The sequence below is a fragment of the Urocitellus parryii genome, chromosome 4 (genome assembly GCF_045843805.1).
Source record: "Urocitellus parryii isolate mUroPar1 chromosome 4, mUroPar1.hap1, whole genome shotgun sequence".
NCBI classification, from domain to species: Eukaryota; Metazoa; Chordata; class Mammalia; order Rodentia; family Sciuridae; genus Urocitellus; species Urocitellus parryii.
This window is the reverse complement of record NC_135534.1, coordinates 126,882,213-126,902,947: the sequence shown is the minus strand read 5'-3', so window position 1 is coordinate 126,902,947 and position 20,735 is coordinate 126,882,213. Positions and strand designations below refer to the sequence as shown.

At 36.4% G+C, this 20,735-nt stretch overlaps 1 protein-coding gene across 5 annotated transcripts in view; it reads left to right on the top strand.

Moving 5' to 3' along the window:
- The first annotated feature begins 13,407 nt into the window (after nucleotides 1–13,407).
- Nucleotides 13,408–20,735, top strand: part of Naa35 (N-alpha-acetyltransferase 35, NatC auxiliary subunit) — a 93,257-nt gene continuing 85,929 nt past the window's right edge. Inside the window, exons 1-2 of one of the 5 annotated variants that reach the window (XM_026404460.2) lie at nucleotides 13,408–13,490; nucleotides 14,400–14,528. In XM_026404460.2, coding sequence (XP_026260245.1) covers nucleotides 14,405–14,528 — 124 coding nt within the window. In that variant the 5' untranslated portion in view covers nucleotides 13,408–13,490; nucleotides 14,400–14,404. The other 4 variants (XM_026404459.2, XM_026404461.2, XM_026404462.2 and 1 more) reach the window with 4 other exon arrangements.

The following is a 20,735-nucleotide window of genomic DNA, read 5'->3' as shown; positions in this document are numbered from 1 at the left end:
TGTCAAAGTGGCCAGTTCACAAGGCCATGACATATGTGCTCCACGGGAACGTCTTGACCTTTATCTAACAATGGCAGATGTCACAACCAAATTTCTCCCCCTCTCTATTGTCCGTGCCTTTCTCTTAGGGTGTTGCCAACTTAATTTTGTCTGCACTACAAAGACAGCCTCAGCTGTCCCCCTTCGTCTACCATCGTCACGATACAGGATGCGAGGCAAGGCACTGCACTTGAGTGATCCACTTGAGTGGACCTCAAGGGGAGCATGTCCTATTGCATGCGGGTTTGACGTCCACGCCCCGCCCCACGAAAAAAGGCGTCGGCTGATATGGCCTCAGGTTTGGGGAAGGGCCCTCCTTAAGGCTGGGCCATACTATGCAGCCACTTCTGCACAGTGGGATAGGACCTCTACTCTCGCCTGTATTGTCGTAATAAAACAAAAAAGGGGGAACTGTGGTGAGCCGTTTCTGTGAACTGTGGCCGCCATTACAAGATGGCGCTGGTTTCCCCTGTAGTCTGTGACAAACAACTCCTTATCAGAATGAGTTGGCACGCTGTGACTTGGCACCCTATGAGAAAAGTCCACGTGGCAGTTGTGCATTGGGGCTTTATCTGCTTTATTAAGGCTGGGGCACACGGGAGTAGTAGTAGTGGCAGTAGTAGTAGCAGTAGTAGTAGTGGCAGTAGGAGTAGCAGTAGAAGTAGTAGTAGGAGTAGCAGTAGAAGCTAAAAGACATGTCAATACAAAGGCCTGAATAAACAGCTGAAAGAAGAAAAAGTATCAAGGACCTGAATAAACTGCTGAAAGAAGATTCCTGAGTTGCGTCTTCCTTGCGGGCAAGGGGTCGCGACATTAGGGGACACTGATTTCAGAAAATTAAGGTACAGATATGTTCTGGGGCATTTGGTTTCTGTTAATATCAGAACTTCTTGTGAATTGAAATCATAGAAATGGACTCCTTTCCTAGGAGACCTGTATGAGTCACAATGCTTTCTGCTATATGTAACAAAATCCTGACTCAAACTGGTTTAAACAATAAAGAAATCAATTATTTCACCACTCAAACTCCATGAGGCACAGTGGACTTCAGGGTTTAGTGGTAGATTTAGTAGCACCACTTTGTCATCAGTAACCCAGGAATTATTTCTATCACTCCACTTTGGGAGAGAAATAGAATTACTAAAATTAACTTAAGAGTATATGGGGTTGAATCAATGTTGATGAGTCAACATTGAATGTAGACTTTTGAATGTAGACTAGGACTTCTAGTTCCAAGCCAAAGTTTCTTATCAGAAAGAGCTAATTTAAGGGCAACAAGATTGAAGTTAAGTGACTTAAGAATACACCCAAAGAGATGTAATTTTCCCACCAACTATACACCTGAACACAGTCCTATTGATAATCTCCAACACAGCAAATGAAATTCAAATCAGAGACCTGGGCATAGGTGAGGTAGAAGAACCCTAGTTCCACTTGATATTCAAGGAAGAAGTATTTCTTTCCATTTGGAAGTTTGTGACAGAAAGTCTACTGGACTTTTCTACTTGGGAAGTGATCTGGCCTAATTTCAACAAATGGGAAAACATAAACCTCATGGTTCTTTATTTCATTGACTATTAAGTAATAGATTTAGTAGAGAGAAGCTGGAACTAATGAATGAATAAGGGACAGGACATTGTGTTCATTGATTTATCCCACCCTCCTTTTGATCAGGAATGTGTAAATGCTAGCTGAATAATATTGGCAATTGTATTTTTCTTTATTTCTTAGCTACTGAAGTGTTTTTTAAAACAGGTGAAAAAAATTTTTTGTGGTCTTGGGGATCAAACCCAGGATCTTGTATATGCTAGGAAAGTGGTCTGCCAGTAGCTCAGGGAAATATTATAACCCAATTTATCATATATACTAAAATTTTACAATATATGCTAAAAGGAGAAGCTATTAATTACTCCAAATGAAATGCTTTACTGTAAAATAATTGTAATATTCTTAGACATGTATGTCTATATTAGTTGTGTGGATCGCTCTTTGTTTTTTTGTCAGATTTGGCATCACTGTGACTAAAATACCAGACAAGAACAACTTAAAGAAGGAAAAGTTTATTTGTGCTTATAGTTTCAGTGCTCTCAGTACATAGATGACCAACTCCATTGCTTTGGGCACAAGATGAGGCAGCACATCATGGTGGAAGGGCTCAGCATAAAAAAGCTGCTCAACTCATGGAGGGATCAAGAAGCAGGATGAGGGAGGGTGAGGAGCTGCAGGGAAGATGCACCCTTCCAGGGCACACCCTCAGTGACCCATCTCCTCCAGCCCAGCCCCACCTGTGTACAGTTAATACCAGTCAGTCCATTCAAACTAGGATGGAATGATTAGGTTGCAGTTCTCATAATCAAGTCCTTTTACCTCTAAATATTCTGACAGTTTTGGGGACACTTCATATCCAAACCATAACACTCTTTCAAAGATTAGAGTATTGAATAGAATTTCATTTCTAGAGTTAAATGAGTGTGCAACTTCTATTGACTTTAAGAATAAAAATTGCTTTTAGTTAAAAGCAACTTTCATTCAATCCATGTATTTGGTGTCTAGACTCTTTTCTTTGAATAGCATATGAATTCTTAAGAAATAGAATGTTGAGTTTGCATACAAATGTTGGCTCTTGTTCCAAATGTAGCTTCCCAGTACAGGAATAATGGAATCTTGGGGATAGAGAAGATCATGGATCTGATGTTTGCACTGCATTCTATAAATAATTGAATCTAATCTTTTGAACATTAATACTTTAATGCAACTATTTCAATAAAATTTGGGGACTCATTCAACCTCCAATGTATTAATTTAGCTATTTCTTATAGAAACCTTGTAGTTCATTAACTGGTTCAACAAATTTGATATCCTATGTACTAGGTGCATAACAGTGAATAAGAATTTATATAGTCCTTGTCTTTGTGGGAATTATATTCTTGAAGAAAGGCAGGAAATAACCAAAGATGAGTGAACTAGATACATGTAATTTCCAATAGTAAAAGGCGATGGGACAGGCTGATGAGATAAACTGATGCAGGAGTGTGCTGAGGTTTGAATATGGGTAGCATCACCCCAAAATACAAGCATGTAGAGCTTAGTCTTCAGGGTGGTGTTATTGGGAGGTGCTGTGGGATCTTTAGGAGGTGAGTTCTAGAGAGAGATCCTTGGGCCATTGCAGGTGTACACGACCTCATTCTCCTCCTGTTTCTCTATGCTTCCTGGTTCATGAAGTGAACAGTTAGCTCTGTCCTGTACATCTTGCCATTGATATCTGGTGCCATTGCCACTGCAAAGCAATGAGGCACCCCAATCTTGGATTAGAACTTCCAGAGCCATGAGCTAAATAAACATTTTCTCTTTATAAATTAATTGCCTCAGACATTTCATTATAGTAAAGTGAAACTGACTAATACAGAGTGCAATATGAATGGGTCAGAGAAAGACTTTGAAGAGGTGATACTTATGCAGAGACTGAAATGATACAGGAGAAACTGCAGCACTAGCAGTTCCTTTTTGGCTGGTGCTCAAAAACTTGTTTAAAACTGAAAAACGGTCACATTTTATAATAAAATAGTTATGGTTGGAGGCGTTCATTTTTAGATGCAACATATGAACATGTTTAGCACCTGCTTCAGGATGCTGTAGTCTAATGTATGGATTGGGGGTTGCTGCGGATTTAAAGAAGAAAAATGAATTGGCTAACTTCTATTTCCAGTTTTACTGGTCAGTTTTTAATTACTGTAGCCTCATCAAATGCTGCTTGTGTAAATGTGTCTTTGGCTACATTCTTGTTTGATTTTAAATTGGGACACAAGTTAATTAACAACAAAAATGTGGACAGTACTCAAGCTTTCATAAGTCTTGGACATATTGCCATTTAACAAATATTTTCATTTGTTCTCACTGTAACTGTTAAATTGTCATATAGTCATATGTGCCCAAGATATACCAGTTTGTAAACTTTCACTGAAGTGTGCATACCAGAACACATTCCAGTTCTTGAATTTTTCTCTAATATTTAGAAACAAAAATTTTAAGCAATTTCAGGAATGGTATACTTTTAATTTTTTTGGACCTTTATTTTATTCATTTATTTTTATGCAGTGCTGAGAATTGAACCTAGTGACTTACACATGCTAGGAAAGTGCTTTACCTCTGAGCCACAACTCCGGCCCTACTTTTAATTTTTAAGTGTTAATAATGCTTTAAAAGTATGAAATGACTGATATTGAAGACAATATTATTTATACTTTCTCAGAAGATTAAACCAAAAATTATTCTAAGAAGAATTTATTTCTTAATATTCATTATTAACACTTGCAGTAACAACTTTATGAAGGGAAGCAAAATTTATTTAAGAGAGAAGATGCCACATAATCTGGTGACAGTTAATAAGTGAGGGAAAATATAATAAATTCTACTCTTTGGAACTCCGTGCTTCAATTTGAACTCTGAACTAAGAATAACCAGACTGAAGTCAGAAACTGAAATACAGTCAAATACAGTCATACCTTTATTTCCATGGGTTCTGTATCTATGGTTTCAACAAATTGAGGATTGAAAATAACCAGAAAAAAATTCAGAACATGTATGGACTTTGTTATTATTATTCCCTAGATAATACAGTATACTGACTATTTACATAGCATTATGTTAGGTGTTATGAGTTATCTTGAGATGGATTAAACTATGTGGGAATATGTGTATAAATGATAAGCAAATACTAAGCCATTTTATATAATACTTGAGCAAATTTCATTCTCTATAGGGGTTGTGTAACCAAAGGACAATTGTAATTAGGAATAAAAAAAAACTTAGAGGAAATAAGATATCCAGGAAGAATGAAAAACTATTAATAATATCAGAGAGATGAGAAGATAATGCATATGTGGAAAATGAACAGTATTCTGTTATAGGAAGAAATGTGCAGAGAACAACATAGAGAACTTGGAAATTTAAAAATGTGATAGCAAGAATGAAAACTCATTACAAAGGTTAGAAGATAAAGTAGAAAAACTCTCCCAGTAAATAAAGCAAAAACAAATAATTTTAAAAAGAGAATTTTTTTAAAGAATTAAACATCTGAAGTCTAGTAAGATTGTATAAATTAAGGACACTGGAAAAAGAGAAAAGGATATAATCAAATACAATGTAAGGAGACTTCATAGAACTGAAAGATGTGCATTTTCACATTAAAAGGGTTCATTAAGTACCTGGAAAAATAATTAAAATACTCATAATTTAGCATGTCATCATGAAATTTCAGTGCTTTAGGACACTGATTATTAGCCAATAAAATTATAAATACATAATCTATTGATGACTCCTCACATTCTTAAATGCTTTGAAATAATCTTTGGATCAAAGAGGAACTTAAGAGACAAATGGAGTCCACAAATCAATGGAAATAGGAATGTGTTATAACTAAACCTGTAGGGGGAAAATTTAGCATCTCAAATGTCCTCAATATTATTAAATGAGTAATGAAAATAAAAGGAACTACTCTCATGAAATTAGGAGAGAACTACCCAAAGAGCCTGAGAAGGCATTAATAAAAACTCAAGATTAATGAATTGGAAAATGTACAAAAGGGATTAAGAATTTAAAAGCTATTTTTGAAAAAACACAAATGAGAAACATCTTATAAGATAATTTCTTAGACATCTGATAAGAAAAATAATTATAGGATCAAAAACTAGAAAGAAGAAATAACCTAAGATATGAGTGAGATTTTAATAATCTTAAGTAGGCAGGAAAAATATTTGCGTGTCTAAGATATTCTAGAGTAATTTTTACTAATCTGAAAGAAAAAGTTTATTTCACAAGTGTTTCTCACTGTTTCTTTATCCTTTCTATTTTCTAATTAGTAATTTCATATTTTATCTGCAACTGGTTAATGTTTTTTGTTTACTTTCCTTTTGATAGAGTAATATTTTAGAGTAATTTTTACTAATTTGAAAGAAACTGATAAACCACTTTGAAGTAAAAAATAAAATGCAAAAATAATATAGTGATGGTTATTTTAATAAAATTATAATAAACACTTTGAAAAGAAATATTAACATTTTGGGAAGGACAATTTTAAATTTAGAAATTTCCTCTATAGTTTCTACACTATAATGTTTTGTTTCAAAGCAAATCTGTTGACTTTTTTCATATTACTCATATGGTTGGAACAAAGGTAATATACATAGTAATGATCATCTTGATAGGAGCAGAAATTTGTTAATATCTCTCCTAGAAACTCATATTATGAAAAAATCAAATACCTACAAAAAAAATAGTATAGTGGACTCATATCCATTCCCATCTTCAATGATTGTTAACAAATTTTATTCCCTCTTATCTCATCCCGAGCTCCGTTGGATGATATTGAAGTAAATATCAGGTATCTTATCCTTCCACTTATAAATGTTTCAGAGTGGATTTCTTAAAAAATATATAGATTTCCTAAAAATTACTGTAATATTATTATCCTAACTAAAAATTTTAATTTCTTAATATCATCTAATACTAGAGTTCACCTTTGCTCAATAGTTTCAAACTGTTTCCAGTTTGTTTCAATTAAGATCTAAAGTTTATTTCACAAGTGTTTTTCAGTGTTCCTTTATCCTTTCTATTTTCTAATTAGTAATATCATATTTTATCTGCAACTGGTTAATGTTTTTTGTTTGCTTTCCTTTTGATAGAAAGTTTAAAAGTTTGAACATTTACATATTAGTCAATTTCATAGTAAAATATAAGACATCTACCCATGTAATTTTTAGTAACAAATTCACATATTGATAGATCTCAGGAAATTGTTGAAAATTATTTACAAATGTTATTTTGAAAAGGCTTTTTTTTGTACAAGGGATAGAACCCAGGGGCATATACCCTCTAAGCCATACCCCCAAATTGTTTTATATTTTATTTAGAGACAGGGTCTTGCTAAGTTGCTTAGAGTCTTGCTAATTTGCTGAGTCTGGCTTTGAACTCACAATCCTCCTGCCTCAGCCTCCTGAGCTGCTGGGATAACAGACATGAGCCACCATGCCCAGCTGAAACGGTTTTGAAAATGGAAACAATTATTTTAAGTTATGTTATGTATGTGTATTGTTATGTAGGGAACTAGAGGGAGTTGATATCTCTAATTCAGTGAATCACACTTTCCTAGTTTTCTTCTGCTTTGATGTTTATTCTCAGAATCTTTTCTATGGCCTCTGCCTCTGCATGACTCTAGATGTTGGGGTTCCTCAGGAGTAAATTTGGGGCCCAATTCTTTTGCATTATTTTCTCATTGGATCAAATAATATCCCTGTTCTAAATTATATCATTATTGTTAAAATTGACTAAAAAAGTACTTTCACATTGAAAGTACAACAAAGTAGGGCACACTGGCTTAAAATTTATAACATAAATCCCAAGATTAATATATAGAGCTTCTTAAAAGTAGAAAAGAGGTCAGCATGGTGGGTCATGCCTGTAATTCCAGCTCTTGGAGAGGCCAAGGCAGAATAATCATAAGTTTGAGACCAGCCTTGGCAACTTAGCAAACACTATCTCAAAAAATTAAATATAAATAAATAACCAAATAAGTAAATAAAATAAAAGGCACAAGATGTAACTCTGTTCAACCCCAGGGCTGAAGATGCTTCAAGTGTACTGTTTATCCAGCCCAAAAGAAGAACTTGAAGGACTCAATGGAAAGGTTTGGACATTTTATTACTCATGTGCTCCTCAGTGGTGGTGGACTAGGGTACAATGGAGGACTGCAGGGGAATACACAGGATAGGTTGCATCCCAAACCTTTGTTTACAATTTTTTTACACAATTTACTATGTTTGGCAGCTGCTTTGAGCTAAATTTTATCACCCAATTTCAGAGACAGATTTTGACCAAACTTAACTCCGTTTAAGGAAATATAGAGATACCATTTTCATCACTTAGCAGTTTGTCAAAATTTGAGGAATATAAGACTATAGGAAAGTGAACACTCTCATGCATTGTTAGTGGAAATACAAAAAGGAACACACTCCATAGAGGGGAACTTGTCAAGAGCAAAATTCCATATGCATGCTTACTTAGATTCTAAATTCCTAGTTGTAAAAACTTAGCTGAAACATTGACTGGCAAAACTATGAAAAGGTAGCAAAAGTTGTCAAAAATCAAAATGGGGTCTCCTGTGTCAACCCTTAGATAAAAACAAATAAAGCCAGGATATTATAAAGGAAGAGTTCTTACACATGACTGCCTACTGGTAACTATCACAAAAGAATTTGCTAGAATCATAACTTTGAACAAGAAGTACTTCTACAAGACTTTTGCCCAGTAGAACAGGTGTTTGTTCAACCTCTGACTGATGCTACTGTTGTTATTAATTGGCATCACCAAAGATTATTGATTCAAAATACTTTAAATAATTCTCTTCATTTTGTCTTTAAAAACTTCCCCTTGCCTCAACCTCTTCAAATATTACCAGTAGTATACTATCACACATGCATATTACTACAAGGCTCTGCTATTCCCATTTACAATGCTATTCCCAGATACAACCTGGTGTTACTTACATTACCTCTTTGTGTTTCTCTGAGTCAACAAGGTACATCTACACAGATATCCATGGAGCATTTTTTAATAGCAAAATCCTGAAAACGTATTTATCTATTAACAGAGAATTTGAATAAATTATAATACATTCCCTCAGTGAAGTAGGACAAATAACTTTTTGGTGAATCAGTTGGGGCACAGACATACTAGAAAAATGTAAATAATTATACATATATGTTTTGTCATTTTAACATAACGTTATGAAAAAAATAAATGTTTATTTGAAATTACACATTTGAATTTTAAATTTTCTGTTACATAAATGCTCTTATTTAAACAAAAACAATAAGGCTAGTTAACAGTGGGAATCAGTAGTAATTGGTAAGAATATCTAATTTAAAAAATGTGTGAGAAGAATGTAATAGTATATTTATAATGTTAATATGTCATAAGCATCAGAGAATAATTATTCATTATACCTTAATACAGAAATTTATTTTAACTTTATAATAATTTTATTGAATTAGTATGTATTCTTTTTTTAAAGCTATTCTTTTTTAAAAAATACTTTTATTTTATTTATTTATTTTTATGTGGTGCTAAGGATTGAACCCAGGGCCTCACACATGCAAGGTGAGTGCTCTACCGCTGAGCCATAACCCCAGTCCCATATGTATTCTTAAGATATATGTAATGCAAGACTTTTTAAAAATTTTAAATGGTAACATCATGTTTCTGTCTATCCCATGATACAGCGGATTATTTTTATTTTTTTTGTTCCCTTTTCTGAATATATTTTTTGAGCTGCCTATAGTCTTTCAGACAGCTTCATTTCTTTTATATTGCAGTAAACCAAATATAGTCAAATGTTAAAATCATTTTGCCTTGCAGTTTGACTCTCATCAAAGTGATGTCACACTATTTCCTGGTGTCAGCCCAATGTGATGATATCCAGCTACGTTTTCTGCCGATTCAATGTTTAATGACCATCTTAAAAAAAAAAAATGTCTATCTGCTCTGTGTGTTGTTTAGGCAGACTAACTATTTGTCAATCAGTTCCTTCACATTCATTAATCACTAGTGTATGCCTAAAATGCTCATTGCTTTTCCAACACTAGGAAATGTAGGATGTCATCACAAGTTAAAACTTTGCTTCTCAAGACAGATGGTTTTTAAAGCAGAGAGGTAATTGTATCACTGGAGAAGGTGTGAGGAGTCCTGGAGACTCAAGACAAGTGCGGTTCTTGATCAACACTGCAGAAATGAATTTAAGGATACATCAGTTAGAAGCACAGATAAACTTATTTAGCAAAGCAGAGACACATTCAAGGGAGAATGTGGGTTATCTAGAGATTGAGAAATCTTTGGGGGTAAAGCAAGGAATACATATTTCTGGAGAGCAATCTCTGTGACCTGCTAAGAGTTACTCCAGGATGTGTAGAACAGCAGCTTTCAAGCTGTGCCTAAAACTGAGTTACTCCATTTTGTAAAGCAGTACTGTGGTACAAGCTACTCCATTTTGAGTTTAGTGCTTAGGTGAAATGATTCTATACCTTGTTTGTACAAGTAAACCACCACTGTCTGCCTAGCACAATCATAAGGAACAAACTGATAAATTTATCAAGCTAAAAAATGAATACCTTTGGACTTATCAAATTAATGAGAAGGACAAAAATGCATGAATATATCAAACTCATGTCAGAAAACCTAGGCCCATAAGCTTCTGAAACACACCAGACCATTGAATGAAGAAACCTCACTCAAGGCTCAAAAAAGAAGTATCCTGAGAATGGATAAGGTGGCACCCTGACCCTGTAACCTGGTCACTCATCTAGATCCTTGCCCAGGAAAATCACCATAGCAATGAACTTTTGAATCTCTGATCTTGTGTTTAGCAGATTCTCCTGCCTATGATGATCACAGCGGGTCTACTCCAAGCCAATATCTCAATCTGCTTTCAAAAACATGCTTAGAATAAGTTCCTACACAGTTCTGTGCCCTGAAGAGGTTCTTTGACTGGTTTGTAATCTCTCTCTCTTTTTCTTGTTTGATACTGGGGCACTTTACTACAGAGCTACATACCTAGCCCTTTATATTGTTTAGTCAGGGTCTCACTTTTTGTTTAGAGCATCACTAAATTGCTGAGGCTGGCCTCAAACTTGTGATTTGCCTCCCAAATTGCTAGAATTACAGGCACATGCCACTAAGCCCGGGCCTGGTCATAATCTTATCTATCCATCTACAATGAGTTCTTGCCCTCACATATCTTCTCTCTTTGTTCTCAGTTCAGCCTCTAACCCCTGTGGCTGCCTTTCTTATTTTCTATAACATATATTTATAAAATAATCATATATATACAAAACAAATATACATACATATATTTGTGTGAAGTATGATTTGTGACTTGAATGTTATATATATTAGAAATTAAATTAGAATAAAAGAACCCTTCATTGCCTGGCTTATGACAACCAGGTGACCCACCAATATTGAGTGAGTTGCCAATGAGAATATAGTGTAGCCCATGAATTTATTGTTATCCTATAAATTCTGATATTGTTGAAAGACACAAACATGTTTGGTTTGTGTTAATGACATAGGTGGCTCATGACAATATTCAAGGGGAATGTGGGTCATCTTAAGAGGGATAAGCAGCTCCTTGGTCTGGAGTATAAATATTTATAGAGGGATAGTAGCTAGGGGCTGAACTATAAGTAAAATCAGGGTAGAGTTACACAATAACCTATTAGTTTTCCTCCTGCTTGCACATTGTCCTCACATCCTGTTACTTTGTGTGGGTAAGCATGCAGGTCAGGGAAGACAGCTGGGTTGTTGAAGAGTTGCTTACTTTGCACTCCTAGGTGCTTCCTGCACTCCAGTGGTTCATAGGTGCTTTTCCTTTGTACTTCATGTATCTTTCTTTCTCTGCATCCCCAAATTCCTATCTCAATTAGAACTTGTGAATTGAATTTGGATTTCAAATATATTATAGTTTTATTAAAGAAAATTTTATTTTACTTAAGTGCCCAGTTCTGGTGGTATAAATTTGAAATATATTTATGTATTGTATTTGAAGTGTATGTTATTTCAAATACATATACATTTAAGTTCTGAAGCAGTCTTTCTTCCATCCAAAATGAGTTTGTTTTTTACCAGTCACAATCAACACATAATACTGCACAACTCAGATGTTGTCAGTTCATCCTTTCCTAAATATCTCATGGCTTCTGCAAAAATCATCAGTTTTGGAGAAATAGGCTGTTTCTGTTTTACTGTAATTTTTTTCTACATTCTCATCATCAATGTATTTCTTAGTATTTACTGCAAGTCAACCACTGCCTTAAGTGCTGGGGATACAGTTTTGATCAAAAGAAGGCAAAGTGCCTACCCTGAGGAACTCTCTTATTCTGTAAGAGACAAGATGCACTTTTTTAATTTTTAAAAATCAACCTTATTGAGATTTGACCTACAGGCAACAAAATGCACACATTCTAAACACACACACATACACACACACACTTATTGGTAGTGGGAATTGAACTCAGAGAATCCCCAGCCCTATTTTGTACTCTATTTGGAGACAGGCAGGGTCTCACTGAGTTGCTTAGTGCCTCACTTTTGTTGAGGCTGGCTTTGAACTCACAATACTTCTGCCTACACCTCCCAATCCACTGGGATTACAGAAGTGCACAATTGTGCCAGGCTCTTAAGTCTATTTTTCAGTGAATTTTTGAAATACATTCACCCATATAATTGAAACCTTAGTCAAGATACAGTTTCCACCACCTCAAATCAAACTCTCTCCGAGTTAATTATTTCTTGACCCCCGAGCAGTGCCGATCTATCTTTCTCTCAGTATAGATAAGATTTGTCTTTCTTTAGAGTTTATTGTAAATAGAGTCATACTTCTTTTGTGACTGGTTTATTTTGCTCAATGTACTTTGGAGATTCATTCCTGTTGGTGATTCCTCTTCATTGATAATTAATATTCACTATATTGTATGGATTAATTTTATCGTATGCACCACAAGTTATTTATCCAATCACCAGTTGATGGATCACTGGGTTTCCAGTTTTATACTATTAAAATTAAAAGTTACTATGAACATTAATGTACAAACATTTGTGTCGCTACGTTTTAATTCTAGGTAAATCCTAGGAATGGAATTACTGGATCATGAGTACATGATTATAAGAAAATGGCAGTTTTCCAAAGTGGTCCTATTCTGCAGTACCACCAGCCATGAGTAAGAAGTCCAGATGCTCTGATCCTTGTCAATATCGATAATCTTAAAATTTTGGACATTCTAGTGGTTCTACAGTGGTCGTGATTTGCTTCTAATCTGTGCCAGTCTATTTATATATCTCTATTTAAAAACTGATCATTTTATTCACAAATTTTAAGCACAAAAATGGTTGACTTGACTGGTGATATTTTGTTTTTATTTTCCTTTAGGGAACTCTCAAACGCTGTCTAGAAAATATACATCCAGTGTCAAATAGTACCAGTATCATGGAGCTGTTGGAGCCGAGATACTCATTCAGGTTCCTCACCTCCCAGATCTTTGGGAACTTCCTCAGCTTCCTTCCGTCACTTTTCAGCGCCACACAGGGCGGGCGCTGAGGTCCCAGGCTCCGCCCCTTCCAGAAACACGCCCACTACTCGGGACAAGGTGGGAAAGGAACGTGACTTCCGTTCTCGCGATTAGCTCTAATTCCGCGAGAAGAGAAGACTTCCGCCAGCGACCGATCGGTGGCGGTGGCGAGGAGGGGGTGTGGCCGGGGAGCGCGAAGTCCCCGGGAGTAGGGAAGAGGGGGCGGGGTCGCGCGCACCAGGCGTACGCATGCGCGCACGCGGCCGGTCTGGCTGGGCTGAGAGGGGAGGGGGCGGCGGCGGCGACGGCGGCGTCGTTATTTCCGCGGTCCGGACGGTGCGTGGCGGCGCGGGTGGCCACGGGAGAAGTAGGTAGGGACCGCCCTTGCGGAGCCACTGAGACCCCCATCGCTTGCGTGTCCGAGAGCCGCAGCCCCCTGCCCGAGTGGCAGACCCTGGGGACGCCAGGTCACCCTGCGGCCCCGGCCCTCCCTTTGCGCTCCAGGTAGGAGCTTAGGGCTCCCCGGCGCCCTGAGTCCGTCGAGGCCCCGGTCTTGCCTGGTATTACTCGGTGACGACCCGGCGCCTGGTGTGCCCGCCCTCCTGCGCGGCGACAACCCTGTCCTTGCTTCCGCGCGCTGTGGGGCCGGGGCTGGGCCGGGCTGGGCTGACCCGGATGTGGCGGACGTGGTGAGGGTCCCCGCCTCAGGTGCGCCCCCGCTGTGAGTGTGGCTGGTGGAACTCTGCGTTGCGTGCCCGCAGGCTTTGTCCCCCGGTCAGGCTGTACCCTACCCCTGGGCCCTGGAGAGGTTGGCCCAGTGAGTTCTGCCCAGGTGAAGTCTACCTTGACGAGAGTAGTTGTAGTTTGAAGTCCTGACCTCCGAAAGGGTACTTTGAATTGTCCTTTGGCTATTTGTGGCCAGTATTGAAAGTTTAAATCTCTGGAGTTGATTTTTTTGGGACCGGTCGTGGGATGGTTTGTGATTTTTCTTCTTAAGTAGTGGCAAGACAATCTATGAGCCCTGGCATGTGGTGCACTATTAGTAAATGAGGAGCAGCAGTGATGATAAACGTGGAATTTCATCGCATTAGGTAGTGTTTTTTTTTTTTTTTTAAACAGTACCATCCTCAGAAGAGTTCTGCTTTTAGAGTTTAGTAAGTCTTTCATCCAGTACTTAAACACAGTTTTGTACATACTCTTCCCCTGAAAACTACATCTTCTCTTATACCAGTGTTAATTTTACAGGCATAATGGTTATGAAAGCTTCTGTAGATGATGATGATTCAGGATGGGAGCTCACTATCCCTGAAAAAATGGAAAAAAGCAATACAAGCTGGGTGGACATAACCCAAGATTTTGAAGAAGCTTGTCGAGGTGAGTTTGAATTTTCAGATTAGAAGTTCAGAAGCTGTGAAAGGGTAAAATCACGATTGCTTTTTAGACTTACCTTGATAAATGAAAAAAAGAAAATCAACAGGTAATTCTGGTTTATGGTTTGCTAACCACACTTATTAAAGGCAATATGCATTAGATGTAGCATTGAATAAGAGAAGTTGAGATAATTTTTTTCTATTAAATTCCTCTAACTTGAAGTAACAGATTAGAGTACACAGCAATAATTTTTTATCTGTGAAAACATTAATTATGTTGGCCAAATGTATTTTTGTATATTTGAAGAATAAAAATGGTCAAATCCCATTATTTCCTGTTTAAGATCCTCTAATGGCTTCCTGTTGCAGGTAGAATAAAATTCAGACTCTTTTTTCCACAGCTTTATAAAATCTGATCTCTGCCTACCACTCAGACTTAATTTTTGTACCATTGCCAGACCAGTTTCAGTCATAAGTTCCTTATTAATCATATCAAAGTGATTTCCCAGAGCCTTTGAACACTTTTTTTTTTTTTTTTAATCTTAGATTGCTTCATGCCAGGTCTTCACAGACTAGCTTAGTCTTCAGCCTTAAAAGTTATTTACCCCCTCATTGTCTTTTCTTCTGTTTGACCTGAATCTGATCACCCTGTTTTGTTTAGGTACAGGGAATTGAACCCAGGGGTGCTTAACCACTGAGCCACATCTGCAGCCCTTTTCTAATTTTTTATCTTGAGATAGGTTCTTGCTAAGTTGCTTAGGGTCTTGCTGAGTTGCTGAAGTTGGCCTCAAACTTGGGATCCTTCTGCCTTAGTCTTGGAGGTTGCTGGGATTACAAGCATGTGCCACCATACCCAGTGAATGACCCTGTTCTATATTCTTCAGAGTGCTTGTCTTTGTCAGAAGTCTTCATTTTCTATTATTTTTCATTCAATGTCAGCCTCACTCACTAGATTATAACTTCTGTAATGGCAGAGATCATATTTGTTACCCTGGCACACAAAACAGTGTCTGGCATATAGTAAGTTCAATATTTGGGAATGATTGGAGAGATGAACATGTTTGTTTTTTGAGGGGAAAGGGCATTAGGGAGATATGGAAGAGAAAGGATCAGATAAGAGTGAGAACTCAAATTTTAAAGAGAGGGTGGGATCAAGAATGTGGTAGAGAACTTGGAAAAAGTATAGGGACACAATAACTGAGGTTAGCATGGTGAATGTACAGGTATAAGTTTATGTAGCTAGGGAGAAAAAATAGTGTAATTCATACTGGATGGCTTTTCTTTGTCCAAGAAACTTAGGTATTGATGATAATGAGGTGGGGTGTGTTTGAAGAGTACTTTGAAGGAGTGGAGTAAAGACTTGAGCAGCTGTAGGTGGAAGGGAGCTAGCTGAGTATAAGCTGAATGATAAATCATGTGCCTACCCTTTTACTGTTTGAAATCGTGTCTAGTTAAAGTATGCCTTCAGTGAGGTAGTGGAAAGAACATTAACTGAGAGTTGCCCATATTAAATATCCGTCTCAGGGAGAGAGAAATATAAATTACAGTGTAGATTTTTTTTTGCTCAGAAGTCTTAGATGACTAAGTGCATATTACCTATCTTGTACTAAATTTAAGTGCTTTATATTAGGGGCTATCAATTGTGAACTTAAATGGGTAAGGATATATGGTTGAGTTGGGCCTTATAGGAATGATCGAATTTCTGTAAGTGAAAGTGAGGGAATTATTCTGTATTATTATGAAACCACATGAACTAGAGTTCAGTGAGATTTTTATGTTTTGGAAAGTGAATAATCTTGACTACAAAACAGTTTTCAATGGAGGGTCTTCAGTGTTTCTGTTTTGTTTTCTTAGTTTAAGCTTGTTTTATGAGCAGTGTAAATTTTTTAAGGGTTTTGAGCATAAAGTTGCATAGTGTTTAGTATAGTGACTTGGACAGAGTAGCTTCTCATTAAATAACATAGTAAGCTTTTGAGACAAATGTAGGCAAAAGTCCCAGGTCTGCCACTTATTAGCTCAGTTACCGTGGATGTTTTAATCTGAGTCTTAATTTTCTCCTCTGTATTTGTAGAGTTTGAGATTAAATGAGATAGTGGATGTAAAGTACTTGATCCATTCAGAAATGGATAATTGTTTAGTGTTGAAAGTGTATGGAAGCAGCATATTTTATGATGTATTGGAATGGAGAGAGCCTATAATATTAGACAAACTTTTGCACTTAGCCTAGGTTGAGGTATTAAATTCTTGCACTAGGATAGTGGTAGAATTAGAAAGATTACATGAGAGAACAAAGAAAATTCATGTGATTTGATTGGTAAATTTTGCAGTGACAAAAGGAATATGAGAGATGTTTCTTAAGTTTCCCACAAGAAACACAACAGAGAATGAGCACAAATACTTCTGAACCTTCCTTTCCCAAATCTTATGGGTGGTGTTAAAAGTAGTTCATTCATAAGTAAGAGATATCTTTATCATTTTTTGTTTTATTTTAGAAATTCATGGAAAAACTTCCATTTTGCACTGTATTGCCCTGTATGTTAGAGGTCTTTCCCTCCCAGATTGTCATGTAAATTTGACAGTAGGCAGTTCTATACCTTGTTATCCTTATTTGAATACTCTAGGATATGATGTTTACCCAGTTTGGTATGACAGTTTGAAGACTGCAGGTCAGCAGCATTTGGTTCCATCTAAATGTAATTTTAGTCTTATGGTGTGTGTGTGTGTGTGTGTGTGTTTGTGTGTTTGTGTGTGTGTGTGTTTGTGTGTGTCTGTGTTTATACACATGTGTATGTATGTGTTTTTGGGTGTAAACGTGTGTGTGTTTACATATATATCTATCCTCTACTTTGGGGGAGTTTTAAGGAGAATTGAACCTAAGAAAGCAGTTTAGAATATTGGTGGGGAGAGATGCTTTGCTGTGGCTTTCTGTAACATCATAGATTAGCACTGTTTCTTTGTATAAGGAACCTTGTGTAGGAGATAGGGTTAAGTTCTACTTCAGTGTGGATTGAAATGGGGTGGCACATTATTTCGTTGTCACATCATACCATCCTATTAACTCTAACTATATTAGCTTTTGTACTTTCTCAAGTGGTACAGATGTAAAGTGATTTATTATCTAATGATAATTGTTATAGCAATTTGCTATTTATTAGCACTTTATCTTGGAACTAAAAAATCAATACAGAATTTAGCTTCTTTTACATACAGATTTGGGACATTTGGGCTCTTGATAGTTCTTGAACCTGTGACATTAATAACTCGTTTTTTATTTTTGAAATAATCAGATTTATTGATTATTTATTATGCTTGTATTCTAGTGACTTTCTAAAAACTACATTCAAAACAGTATGGTTACATCCTTTCCTTTAACTGACATAGTGGTCTCTCTTGTGATGGCCTTGGTTATACTCTGGTGATTTTGTTTGTTCTTAATACTATAAAATAATCTTTAGTGGAGCTGGGATCATGGCTCAATGATAGAGTGTTTGCCTTACATGTGTGAGGCACTGGGTTTGATTCTCAGCATCACATATAAATAAATGAATAAAATAAAGGTCCATCAACAGCTAAAAAAAAAATTTTAAAAATTAATCTTTTGTGATGACCAAGTTGTTTTTTATGCACATGTTTACTCATTCTTTTATTTGCTCTTGAAATTCCTTTGGATTAAACACAAACTTGTAATTTTCATCATTTCTTTTATTTGTTGTTAGGCAGGGTGGTACACATTCCTTCCATCTTCCCTATAACTGATCTTGAGACTCATAATGTTTTTCTAAATTATTTGAGCTGTGGTGCCATCACTTTTTTTTTTTTTTAACCTGATAGATCATATGAGATGTCCTTTAGGAAATGTCATATAATTTAATGTCATTCCATTTTGCTACCTGTAAGTGTCTTTGATTTTTATATTCCGTTCAGTTTTCTATATTTAGGTGCTTTCCAAATTACAAATCCACAAGTTAGACATTGCACTTAAACATAGATGATCAGATAAACATAAATGATCATATAACATACCCCACTTCTTCTGCCTACTGCATTACTTTCATACTATAGATAGATGGTCAACACCTTCTCTTAGAATTTTGATATCATCAGGTACCTAGGGCATGTAAGTAACCCAAAGTCTGCTTTTTCACATCCATTCTCTTTATACTCTAGTGTGGGAGGATACGGAGCACATATCCCATCTTCTTCTCTTTTTGATGCCTTAGTTCATCTTCCCGGTTTTTAATGAAGGTACAATTGTTGAAAGCCCCTGTTATCCATCCAGTTTCTTCAGCCATTGCCTAATACTCCTTTTTCTTCTAAAGTGTGGGATGCTTAAGCTTCTTGTTTCCTACTTTCACCCAGGATGTTTGTAGGTGCTCAGAATGTATTTAAGAATGAATATTCTCAGGTTATATTGCTTCAAGCCAAAGAATATTTGGATCTGAGCCTAAAAAAGTTTGAGAATCACTATTATATTAAAAGCTGTCATTTTGGGTGATTGCCTAGAACCAGCATAATTATAAACACAAGCGTGGGCTCTGAAATTGTGGCAATAACTTGATTATAATATTATCATTCAGGTGGTCTGGAATATGTTTCTGTAATCTTTTTAAAAATATTATCATTATAAAGTGATTACATAGCATTTAAAAATGTGCATAACAAAAATGTAGATTTTGGTGGGGGCAGGTGGTGGTGCTTGGGGTCAAATCAAGGGCCATGCACATGCTAGGCAAGTGTTTTCCCACTGAACTACACCTGAAATCATAGCACTTAAACTAACTAGCCCTTGATAAGACTTGTAGACAGTTTCCCCTTTTCCCTTCCCAATCCATGAATCCAGTTTAATGAATGATAGTTGTTATGGGAATTTGCTATTTGTTAGCACTTTATCTAAGAGGGAAAGGATCAACAGAAATTGTCCTAGTAAAAAGATCTGGTCAACTTATAAATTAAATTTTTTAAAGATTTTATTTTTGAAAATGGAAATTGTGTTTTCTTTGTGTCCTGACTTGGAAAATGTTTTCAGAGGTGGAACATGAGTGGGCTGGGCAGCACTGGTATTTGTTAATCACTTTAGATTGGGGCTTTCAACTGGGGATGATTTTGTACTTCAAGGGACATTTGCCAGTGTCTTGACATTTTTGATTATCCCAGTGTGTGTGTGTGGGGTGTATATGCTACGGTATCTACTGGGTATATGCCAGGGATGCTGCTAACCGTCCAGCATATAGGACAGCCTCTGTCCCTCTTCCTCCAATTTTTTTAGAAAGTATATTTTTTAGTTGTTGATAGACCTTTATTTTATTTGTTTACATGAGGTGCTGAGAATCGAATCCAGTACCTCATTCACTCCAGGCAAGTGCTACCTCTGGGCCAACAGCCGCAGCCCCACCCAATTTTTTTTCTTACTGCAAAATATCAGTAATGCTGATATTTTTCATCCCACTCCATTTAGACTACTTTCAAGAATGTTCAGCTATCATTCAACTTCTTTAACCCTGGATTCTTCAGGAAAGTAACATGGATATTGGATAATTAACATCTCTAACCATTAGAATTAATATAGAGGGAGCAGAGGAATGGGACCTTTGATGAACTTTGAAGTCTCTTTTCCATCTTATCAGATTTTCCCCTTAAAGATGGGAGTGGTGGCACACACCTATAATCGAACCCAGTGCCTCATTCACTCCAGGAAAGTGTTACCTTCCCAGCAACTCTGGGAAGCTGAAACGGGAGGATTGCAAGTTTGAGGACAGCCAGGGCAATTTAACAAGGTCTTGTCTTAGAAGTTTAAAGGACTAGGGTATAGCTCATTGGTAGAACATCCCTTGGTTCAATCCTCAGTACTGTAAAAAGGAAAAAAAAAAAAAAGAGAGAAAGAGAGATTTTCCCTTTAATCATGTATCTTACATTATTTTAGAAGCTTTTGGTCAATAGAAAATGAGTACCTGAAAGACATAATTTTCCCCTTTTTAACTGATTATTTTGGTATTTATGATTCTAGATAGCATGTTTTTATTACTAGTTCTTGATTCTTATCCTCTATTTAGTCATTATCTATGAACTTTTCTCTTATAGATAGCTACATTATGTTATGTTATGCAGAACTGTTAGCTGAACTTAGAGTTAAAACTGTTCTACTTTACCCTTTGTGTATAACTATTTTTTCACAAAAATTTCACAGAAAATCACACATTAATTATACTTCAGA